We start from the raw sequence: 12228 nt of genomic DNA, 5'->3' as shown, positions 1-12228 counted from the left end.
GGCCACCTGTAATAACAGCATTGTGCCCACGGCCACCTGTAATAAGAGCATTGTGCCCACGGCCACCTGTTATAACATCATTGTGCCCACGGCCACCTGTTATAACATCATTACATCATTGTGCCCACGGCCACCTGTAATAACAGCATTGTGCCCACGGCCACCTTTTATAACATCATTGTGCCCACGGCCACCTGTAGTAACAGCATTGTGCCCAGGGCTACCTGTAATAACAGCTTTGTGCCCACGGCCACCTGTTATAACATAATTGTGCCCACGGCCATCTGTAATAACAGCATTGTGCCCACGGCCATCTATAATAACATCATTGTGCCCACGGCCACCTGTAATAACAGCATTGTGCCCACTGCCACCTGTTATAACATCATTGTGCCCACGGCCACCTGTAATAACAGCATTGTGCCCACAGGCACCTGTTATAACAGCATTGTGCCCACGGCCACTTGTTATAACAGCATTGTGCCCACGGCCACCTGTAATAACAGCTTTGTGCCCACGGCCACCTGGAATAACAGTGTTGTGCCCACGGCCATCTGTAATAACAGCATTGTGCCCACGGTCACCTGTTATAATATCATTGTGCCCACGGCCACCTGGAATAACAGTGTTGTGCCCACGGCCATCTGTAATAACAGCATTGTGCCCACGGTCACCTGTAATAACAGCATTGTGCCCACGGTCACCTGTTATAATATCATTGTGCCCACGGCCATCTGTAATAACAGCATTGTGCCCACGGTCACCTGTTATAATATCATTGTGCCCACGGCCACCTGGAATAACAGTGTTGTGCCCACGGCCATCTGTAATAACAGCATTGTGCCACCTGTTATAACAGCATTGTCACCTGTAATAACAGCATTGTGCCCACGGCCACCTGTAATAACAGCATTGTGCCCACGGCCATCTGTAATAACATCATTGTGCCCACGGCCACCTGTTATGACATCAATGTGCCCACGGCCACCTGTAATAACAGCATTGTGCCCACGGCCACCTGTAATAAGAGCATTGTGCCCACGGCCACCTGTTATAACATCATTGTGCCCACGGCCACCTGTTATAACATCATTGTGCCCACGGCCACCTGTTATAACATCATCATTAACATCATTGTGCCCACGGCCACCTGTAATAACATCATTGTGCCCACGGCCACCTGTTATAACATCATTGTGCCCACGGCCACCTGTAATAACAGCATTGTGCCCACGGCCACCTATAATAACAGCATTGTGCCCACGGCCATATGTAATAACAGCATTGTGCCCACGGCCACCTGTTTTTGTGCCCATGGCCACCTGTAATAACATCATTGTGCCCACGGCCACCTGTTATAACATCACATCATTGTGCCCACGGCCACCTGTAATAACATCATTGTGCCCACGGCCACCTGTAATAACATCATTGTGCCCACGGCCACCTGTAATAACAGCATTGTGCCCACGGTCACCTGTAATAACAGCATTGTGCCCACGGCCACCTGTTATAACATCATTGTGCCCACGGCCACCTGTTATAACATCATTGTGCCCACGGCCACCTGTTATAACATCATTGTGCCCACGGCCACCTGTTATAACAGCATTGTGCCCACTGCCACCTGTTATAACATCATTGTGCCCACGGTCACCTGTAATAAAATCATTGTGCCCACGGCCACCTGTTATAACATCATTGTGCCCACGGCCACCTGTTATAACAGCATTGTGCCCACAGCCACCTGTTATAACATCATTGTGCCCACGGTCACCTGTAACATCATTGTGCCCACGGTCACCTGTAATAACAGCATTGTGCCCTACAGCCACCTGTTATAACATCATTGTGCCCACGGTCACCTGTAATAACATCATTGTGGCCACAGACACCTGTTATAACATCATTGTGCCCACGGCCACCTGTAATAACATCATTGTGCCCACAGCCACCTGTTATAACATCATTGTGCCCACGGCCACCTGTAATAACAGCATTGTGCCCACGGCCATATGTAATAACAGCATTGTGCCCACGGCCACCTGTTTTTGTGCCCATGGCCACCTGTAATAACAGCATTGTGCCCACGGCCACCTGTTATAACATCATTGTGCCCACAGCCACCTGTAATAACATCATTGTGCCCACGGTCACCTGTAATAACAGCATTGTGCCCACAGTCACCTGTAATAACAGCATTGTGCCCACGGCCACCTGTTATAACAGCATTTTGCCCACGGCCACCTGTTATAACAGCATTGTGCCCACGGCCACCTGTAATAACACCTTTGTGCCCACGGCCACCTGTAATAACAGCATTGTGCCCACGGCCACCTGTTCTAACATCATTGTGCCCACCGGCCACCTGTAATAACAGCATTGTGCCCAGGGCTACCTGTAATAACAGCTTTGTGCCCAGGGCCACCTGTTATAAAATCATTGTGCCCACGGCCACCTGTAATAACAGCATTGTGCCCAGGGCTACCTGTAATAACAGCTTTGTGCCCACGGCCACCTGTAATAACAGCATTGTGCCCACTGCCACCTGTTATAACATCATTGTGCCCACGGCCACCTGTAATAACAGCATTGTGCCCACAGTCACCTGTTATAACAGCATTGTGCCCACGGCCACTTGTTATAACAGCTTTGTGCCCACGGCCACCTGGAATAACAGCATTGTGCCCACGGCCATCTGTAATAACATCATTGTGCCCACGGCCACCTGTTATGACATCATTGTGCCCACGGCCACCTGTAATAACAGCATTGTGCCCACGGCCACCTGTAATAAGAGCATTGTGCCCACGGCCACCTGTTATAACATCATTGTGCCCACGGCCACCTGTTATAACATCATTACATCATTGTGCCCACGGCCACCTGTAATAACAGCATTGTGCCCACGGCCACCTTTTATAACATCATTGTGCCCACGGCCACCTGTAGTAACAGCATTGTGCCCAGGGCTACCTGTAATAACAGCTTTGTGCCCACGGCCACCTGTTATAACATAATTGTGCCCACGGCCATCTGTAATAACAGCATTGTGCCCACGGCCATCTATAATAACATCATTGTGCCCACGGCCACCTGTAATAACAGCATTGTGCCCACTGCCACCTGTTATAACATCATTGTGCCCACGGCCACCTGTAATAACAGCATTGTGCCCACAGTCACCTGTTATAACAGCATTGTGCCCACGGCCACTTGTTATAACAGCATTGTGCCCACGGCCACCTGTAATAACAGCTTTGTGCCCACGGCCACCTGGAATAACAGTGTTGTGCCCACGGCCATCTGTAATAACAGCATTGTGCCCACGGTCACCTGTTATAATATCATTGTGCCCACGGCCATCTGTAATAACAGTGTCATTGTGCCCACGGCCACCTGTAATAACAGCATTGTGCCCACGGTCACCTGTAATAACAGCATTGTGCCCACGGTCACCTGTTATAATATCATTGTGCCCACGGCCATCTGTAATAACAGCATTGTGCCCACGGTCACCTGTTATAATATCATTGTGCCCACGGCCACCTGGAATAACAGTGTTGTGCCCACGGCCATCTGTAATAACAGCATTGTGCCCACGGTCACCTGTAATAACAGCATTGTGCCCACGGCCACCTGTAATAACAGCATTGTGCCCACGGCCATCTGTAATAACATCATTGTGCCCACGGCCACCTGTTATAACATCATTGTGCCCAGGGCCACCTGTAATAACAGCATTGTGCCCACGGCCACCTGTAATAACATCATTGTGCCCACGGCCACCTGTTATAACATCATTGTGCCCACGGCCACCTGTTATAACATCATTGTGCCCACGGCCACCTGTTATAACATCATTACATCATTGTGCCCACGGCCACCTGTAATAACATCATTGTTCCCACGGCCACCTGTTATAACATCATTGTGCCCACGGCCACCTGTAATAACAGCATTGTGCCCACGGCCACCTGTAATAACAGCATTGTGCCCACGGCCATATGTAATAACAGCATTGTGCCCACGGCCACCTGTTTTTGTGCCCATGGCCACCTGTAATAACAGAATTGTGGCCACGGCCACCTGTTATAACATCATTGTGCCCACGGCCACCTGTAATAACATCATTGTGCCCACGGCCACCTGTAATAACATCATTGTGCCCACGGCCACCTGTAATAACAGCATTGTGCCCACGGTCACCTGTAATAACAGCATTGTGCCCACGGCCACCTGTTATAACATCATTGTGCCCACGGCCACCTGTTATAACATCATTGTGCCCACGGCCACCTGTTATAACATCATTGTGCCCACGGCCACCTGTTATAACAGCATTGTGCCCACTGCCACCTGTTATAACATCATTGTGCCCACGGTCACCTGTAATAAAATCATTGTGCCCACGGCCACCTGTTATAACATCATTGTGCCCACGGCCACCTGTTATAACAGCATTGTGCCCACAGCCACCTGTTATAACATCATTGTGCCCACGGTCACCTGTAACATCATTGTGCCCACGGTCACCTGTAATAACAGCATTGTGCCCTTCAGCCACCTGTTATAACATCATTGTGCCCACGGTCACCTGTAATAACATCATTGTGGCCACAGACACCTGTTATAACATCATTGTGCCCACGGCCACCTGTAATAACATCATTGTGCCCACAGCCACCTGTTATAACATCATTGTGTCCACAGCCACCTCTTATAAGATCATTGTGCCCACGGCCACCTGTAATAACAGCATTGTGCCCACGGCCACCTGTTATAAGATCATTGTGCCCACGGCCACCTGTTATAACATCATTGTGCCCACGGCCACCTGTTATAAGATCATTGTGCCCACGGCCACCTGTTATAACATCATTGTGCCCACGGCCACCTGTAATAACATCATTGTGCCCACGGCCACCTGTAATAACATCATTGTGCCCACAGCCACCTGTTATAAGATCATTGTGCCCACATCCACCTGTTATAAGATCATTGTGCCCACATCCATCTTTCTATGGTTTTATGGAATAATACGCACCATATTACGCACAAGGTGCATGGACGCGCACATACAAACAACTGGCTGTGCTCTAGAGGAATCAGTGTTACAGCTCACGGGTCTTAACATTAGCCATAACTCTCACATACTGACTCTAGGAAGGACAAGACTCATTCAGAAAAACACAGTATTGTTATTACAGAGTGATTCGACGTGACGTATGTGTATACATATTTATAAAAACGTGTAAGTGAGTAGGGTTATGTGTACATACTGTAGGCGTGTGCAGCCTGTTTGACAGTTTGTCTGTATGTGTGTTAGTGTGTGTGTGTGTGTGTGTGCGTCACTGACCTTGGAGCGTGGCGGAGCGCGGATGAACCATTTGCAGTCCACAGCCTCTGTTGCTAAAGCCTTTCCATCTCTGGTGATCTGATGAGACTCCACTATCCCCTCTGGTCCTCCCATGTCAAACTCACAGACTGGAGACACACACACACACCAGTGAATAGAGGCAACGGATGGGAATGGAACAAAGACACAAAATACACCACACAACGCAACGCAATGTAACACAACAACATAACACGACACAACAACACACATTGCAATGCAATACAACATAACACAACATAACGCAACACAATACAACGCAAAACAACAACGTAACACAAAGCAACATGACACAACATAACACAACATAACACAAAGCGACATAACACAGCATAACACAAAGCAACATAACACAACATAACACAATGCAACATAACACAACATAACACAACATAACACAACGCAAAACAACAACAAAATACAACATAACACAAAATAACACAACATAACACAACAACATAACACAACGCAAAACAGCAACATAACACAACATAACACAACATAACACAAAGCGACATAACACAGCATAACACAAAGCAACATAACACAACATAACACAACGCAACATAGCACAACATAACACAATGCAAAACAACAACATAACACAACATAACACAACGCAACATAACACAACGCAACATAACACAACATAACACAACGCAACATAACACAACATAACACAATGCAACATAACGCAACATAACACAATGCAACATAACAACATAACACAATGCAACATAACACAACGCAACATAACACAACATAACACAACGCAACATAACACAACATAACACAACGCAACATAACACAACATAACACAACGCAACATAACGCAACATAACACAATGCAACATAACAACATAACACAATGCAACAAAACAACATAACACAATGCAACATAACAACATAACACAATGCAACAAAACAACATAACACAATGCAACAAAACAACATAACACAATGCAACATAACAACATAACACAATGCAACAAAACAACATAACACAATGCAACAAAACAACATAACACAATGCAACATAACAACATAACACAATGCAACAAAACAACATAACACAATGCAACATAACAACATAACACAATGCAACAAAACAACATAACACAATGCAACATAACAACATAACACAATGCAACATAACAACATAACACAATGCAACAAAACAACATAACACAATGCAACATAACAACATAACACAACATAACACAACAACATAACACAACACGACATAACACAACACAACGCAACATAACACAACACGACATAACACAAAGCAACAAAACACAACATAACACAACATAATGTAACAAGGTACATCAGCAAACAACAAAAAGTCAGAGAGAAAGAGCGAGAGAGACAGAGAGCGAGAGAGACAGAGAGCGAGAGAGACAGAGAGCGAGAGAGACAGAGAGCGAGAGAGACAGACAGCGAGAGAGACAGAGAGCGAGAGAGACAGAGAGCGAGAGAGACAGAGAGCGAGAGAGCAAGACACTTTTATTTCACTTGCTTTGGATATGTAAACATGTTTCCCATGCCAATAAAGCCTTTTGAAGTGAATTGAGATTGAAAGAGAATTTTTTTTTGCACATCATTATAACACTATACATAGCCATAATATGACATTTGAAATGTGTCTATTCCTTTGAAACTTGTGACTGTAATATTTACTGTTCATTTTTTATTCTTTATTTCCCTTTTGTTTATTATCTAGTTCACCTGTTTGGCAATGTAAATATAAGTTTCCCATGCCAATAAAGCCCTTTGAAGGAAATTGAATTGACAGAGAGAGAGAGAGCGAGAGAGAGAGGATACCTACAGGGCAGAGGCTGGGGCACTCCCAAGTCTCCAAAGTCCGGATCTGAAGAATTGGGTAAAAGAGAGGGAGAGGGGCAAGAGAGCGATTTTTAATAAGGAAACATACTGTCAGGGACAGCCAAATCATTTTTTGACAGGGGGTGCGGGACCAACTATATGTGCGCAGTTGCACATACACACATTTATTTATTCACTTTAAATCTGGCAGGAACACAACCAGGCGTAATGCTTTCATCTGATAAAACAAATCACTTCAAAAAGTAGGCTACCTGCGCATATTCAATCCACTCTATAATAATTTGAGCATCTAAAACAGTGCACTGTGCACCCGCAATGTGCTGAATGGAAAGAGATGTCTATTTAAACATCAAAAGTGTAATGACATTCAATGATTGTCATTAGGCAAACATGTTGCCTGAATTGATTGATGTGTCTGTAGCACACGGGATGTGTGAAAACCTACTCCTCAGCCTGTAGTGTCCCCATTTGAGCTGCCGAATAGCTAGCCTCCTGCGTGGCACGGTCTGGAAAGACCCCTTGGGAGGGCGGTCACGTGTGCTAGCAAGGCAGATGTCCTGTTTTTGAGCATCAGTGTGAGACGAATCAAGGGGAAGTGGTACTCGCTAAGAAAGCAGTGTGATGTTCTTTACAGCAGTGACTCGGATCTCAATGCTGGGGTTGCTGTTGAGTAAGTTAGAGGGGTATGGAACTTACTCCTCAGCCTGAAGTGTCTCCACTTGCACGGCTGAATAGCTAGCTTTGCGCGGCTGAATAGCTAGCTTTGCGCGGCTGAATAGCTAGCTTTGCGCGGCTGAATAGCTAGCTTTTCACTTGGCACAGCTGGCAAGACACTTTGGGAGGGCGGTCACGTGTGCCAGCAAAGTAGAGATCCAGGGTTTGAGCTTCAGTGTTACCCGAATCAGGAAGAAGCGGTACTCACTAAGCAAGCAGTGTGATGTCCTTTACATGTCCACTGCTGTTCGTACATGTCACGGTCCCAGCCAGTCATCACTGTCTTGGCAAATATAAAGTGTTCACATTGAACCACACCAGATTTTGGAGCATAGGCCTATACCACCTGTTTTCAAGTCCATGCGCTCATTTCTCATTTCTCTCTATTAATTAGGCAAGTCATTTAAGAACACATTTTATTTACAATGACAGCCTACCGGGGAACAGTGGGCTATCTGCCTTGTTCAGGGGCAGGACAACAGATTTTTACCTTGTCAGCTCAGGGATTCAATCCCAGCAACCTTTTGGTTACTGGCCCAAAGCTCTAACCACTAGGATACCCGCCACCCTCATTAGGCTGTTTGTTGTCCTAGAAGAGTGATGCTCACCAGAACAATGTCATAAATCGATGGAATGAATGCATCAATAAAAATCTTGTTGATGTCAATAAAGTTTTCTGTTCCATTTCTGCTTGCAGAGCGAGGATGTGTTAGCCTCGAAATGACCAGATTGATGACTTCTGGACGTGTACGGACCGGGGAGAAAATGCAATATTATAATTTTAAAACAGCTTAATATTTTACCAGTAAAATCTGCAAATGACATCAGTTTGACCGGTTTTAAGGAAATTATAAATTGTGAAAAGATAGGATTATAAGATTTCAGTTTGTCTTGAATGCATGTGTTTGAAATAGCCTATTGTCAGCTTTTACATCTCTGATATAGACAACAAGTTTGCACAGTCCCTAACCCCGCACTGCATTCTCTCAAGATTGTGAAAGCCACACATTATATTTCTCTACTCCTCAGAGAACATTTGATGTGTCATTTTACTGCAAGAAATATTTCATTCTGTAGTAGTTAATATTATATTAGTGTACATGTGAGAGTTGCAGGCCTACAGTGAGTGTCCAGATTTCAGTTAGAATGCTATTTAACCCATCTCAACTTCAAAAGGTGCGCAAACCACCTACTTCTGCCGTCTCTGTACACTGTATCCTCACAGAGGCAGTAAGCTAAATATTCAGGTATGGTGGTGTATCACTACTACCACAGAGGCAGTAAACTATATATTCAGGTATGGTGGTGTATCACTACTACCACAGAGGCAGTAAGCTAAATATTCAGGTATGGTGGTGTATCACTACTACCACAGAGGCAGTAAGCTAAATATTTAGGTATGGTGGTGTATCACTACTACCACAGAGGCAGTAAGCTATATATTCAGGTATGGTGGTGTATCACTACTACCACAGAGGCAGTAAGCTAAATATTCAGGTATGGTGGTGTATCACTACTACCACAGAGGCAGTAAGCTATATATTCAGGTATGGTGGTGTATCACTACTACCACAGAGGCAGTAAGCTAAATATTCAGGTATGGTGGTGTATCACTACTACCACAGAGGCAGTAAGCTAAATATTCAGGTATGGTGGTGTATCACTACTACCACAGAGGCAGTAAGCTAAATATTTAGGTATGGTGGTGTATCACTACTACCACAGAGGCAGTAAGCTAAATATTCAGGTATGGTGGTGTATCACTACTACCACAGAGGCAGTAAGCTAAATATTCAGGTATGGTGGTGTATCACTACTACCACAGAGGCAGTAAGCTAAATATTCAGGTATGGTGGTGTATCACTACTACCACAGAGGCAGTAAGCTAAATATTCAGGTATGATGGTGTATCACTACTACCACAGAGGCAGTAAGCTAAATATTCAGGTATGGTGGTGTATCACTACTACCACAGAGGCAGTAAGCTAAATATTCAGGTATGGTGGTGTATCACTACTACCACAGAGGCAGTAAGCTAAATATTCAGGTATGGTGGTGAATCACTACTACCACAGAGGCAGTAAGCTAAATATTCAGGTATGATGGTGTATCACTACTACAACACATAAACAAATGTGTGTGCATGCTTTAGTAATAGTCATAGTAATTTCCACAAAAACACATTTGTGTGCATTAGGGATGTAACGATTCAGTGACATGCATCAGTTCAAATAAATGTTTAAGATAGGAGTGCAATCAGTCGGCTGGACCCCAAACCAATCCAAATGGATCATGCATCAGTAGGATTCAAATGATCTGCCGGTTCACTAACTTCTTTTGCATTACATTCTTTCTAACTGTGCACCGTGCGCAGCTTCGCGCGCTGACCAACGAGAGGCAGGCCTCTGATCTTGCACATCTGTGCGCCTTCAGCATTAAATGCTTGTAAAATGGCGCAATACTAGGCGTTATTAGTTGAGTGACAACCAATGTGATTTGCTAGGTTATTGTTATCAAATGAGTTGTTGAAAATTGTTTTACCGGAATACATTTATTTTAAGAAGGGGTGTAATCAATCACTGTGCTACATAATTATTGGCAATGTCATAGCAAATTTTGAAAGATATATATTGATACATTACTATCTCAAACACTTAATCTGCAATCTGGTGGTTTCAGATCAAAAGTGAGGAGGGGACAAAAAGTAGCCAATACATTGATGCCCCTCTGATTGTGGGGTGGTAGATGCCTAGTATCCCTTATGGCTAAGCCCAGGTGCTTACATACACCATAGACATATACATAATTGACTTACTTATTTACTTACGGGCGCGCACACACACACACAGACACACACACAGACACACACACAGAAACACACACACACACACACACACACACACACACACACACACACACACACACACACACACACACACACACACACACACACACACACACACACACACACACACACACACACACACACACACACACACACACACACACACACACACACACACACACACACACAGCTCAGACAGATCCAGTTCCGAGACCCAGCTCATGAGCTCCATCAGCAGCAGATTATAATTTACAATGGAAAATGAATGTGTTTATGCAAGAAATGTTAATACATCAGATTGGAACATATCACATCGAACGAAATCGCATCAATTTGTTCCACTAATCAAACTGAATCACACCAAATCATTTCCAACTAAAACGTATCGTTCCTGTATGGTCTCGGAGCCCATGTATCGAGATACATATTGAATCGTCTTGAAAGGGAAAGATGCACATCCCTCGTGTGCATGCTTTAGTGTCATAGTAATTTCCCCACAAAAACACATATAGGTGCATGACTGTGTAATTAAAATAGCAATTTACCAGGACAGAACAGTTTCCCCTTCCTAATCCTCCCTTTAATACCTCCCGTAGTTACCTGCTGATAGGGAGCCACAATGTTTTATAGAGGTTCAGCTGACCTTTTGGATCTGATCTGATGGCCACAAAGTTTTGAACACTGAATATAAAACTTTAATAAAGGTTAATTAAATCAAGGCCTCCCGAAGTGGTGTAGTGGTCTAAGGCACTGCATCGCAGAATGCATCGCAGAGATGCATCGCAGAGATGCATCGCAGAGATGCATCGCAGAGATGCATCGCAGAGATGCATCGCAGAGATGCCACTAGAGATTCTGGGTTCAAGTCCAGGCTCTGTCGCAGCAGCCTGACCCCTGGCTTCCAGGTTAAATGTGCATTGTTTCAAGAAGCAGTGGGGCTTGGGTTGTGTTTCGGAGGACGCATGGCTCTTGACCTTCGCCTCTCCCGAGTCGTCTGTATGGGAGTTACAGTGATGAGACAAGACTGTAACTACCAATTGGATACCACGAAATTGGGGAGAAAAAAAAGGTTAATTAAATCGTCTGAGTCATAGAATGACCTTCTAGGCGCAACACGTCTCCTAGACTACAACACCATGGTGATGAAAACTCATTTATAATATCACATTGTATTTGTCACACGCGCCGAATACAACAGGTAAACAGTAAAACAGCTCCTCTGACCTTCGAGACACTGGACTGACAAATACAGCTGTGCGATTATAGAAAGGATAGGCATTATCAGAGACAGATTTGATTTCAATCCAATCCCACCTTAGAGTGAAATGCTTACTTACAAGCCCTTAACCAACATGCTTTAAGAAGAAAAAAGTGTTAAGTAATAATTAGATAAGTAGAAAATAGAAAATCAAAGTCACAAATA

General features: G+C 44.6%; 1 protein-coding gene across 5 annotated transcripts in view; it reads right to left on the bottom strand.

Annotated features, from left to right (window-relative positions):
* neto1l (neuropilin (NRP) and tolloid (TLL)-like 1, like) overlaps positions 1-12228 on the bottom strand; it is a 203474-nt gene that overhangs the window by 102715 nt on the left and 88531 nt on the right. For all 5 annotated transcript variants that reach the window (XR_006830765.1, XM_046292563.1, XM_046292566.1 and 2 more), the window contains exons 5-6: positions 7230-7271; positions 5360-5487 (exon numbers count right to left, since the gene is read on the bottom strand). Coding sequence is in view for 4 of the 5 variants with exons in the window: in XM_046292563.1 (XP_046148519.1) it covers positions 5360-5487; positions 7230-7271 (170 nt within the window). In the remaining variant the exon portion in view is untranslated. The remainder of the gene's footprint in view (positions 1-5359; positions 5488-7229; positions 7272-12228) is intronic.

The sequence above is a fragment of the Oncorhynchus gorbuscha genome, linkage group LG12 (genome assembly GCF_021184085.1).
Source record: "Oncorhynchus gorbuscha isolate QuinsamMale2020 ecotype Even-year linkage group LG12, OgorEven_v1.0, whole genome shotgun sequence".
NCBI lineage: Eukaryota > Metazoa > Chordata > Actinopteri > Salmoniformes > Salmonidae > Oncorhynchus > Oncorhynchus gorbuscha.
The sequence above is the reverse complement of the archived record's forward strand: the minus strand, read 5'-3'. Positions and strand labels throughout refer to the sequence as shown.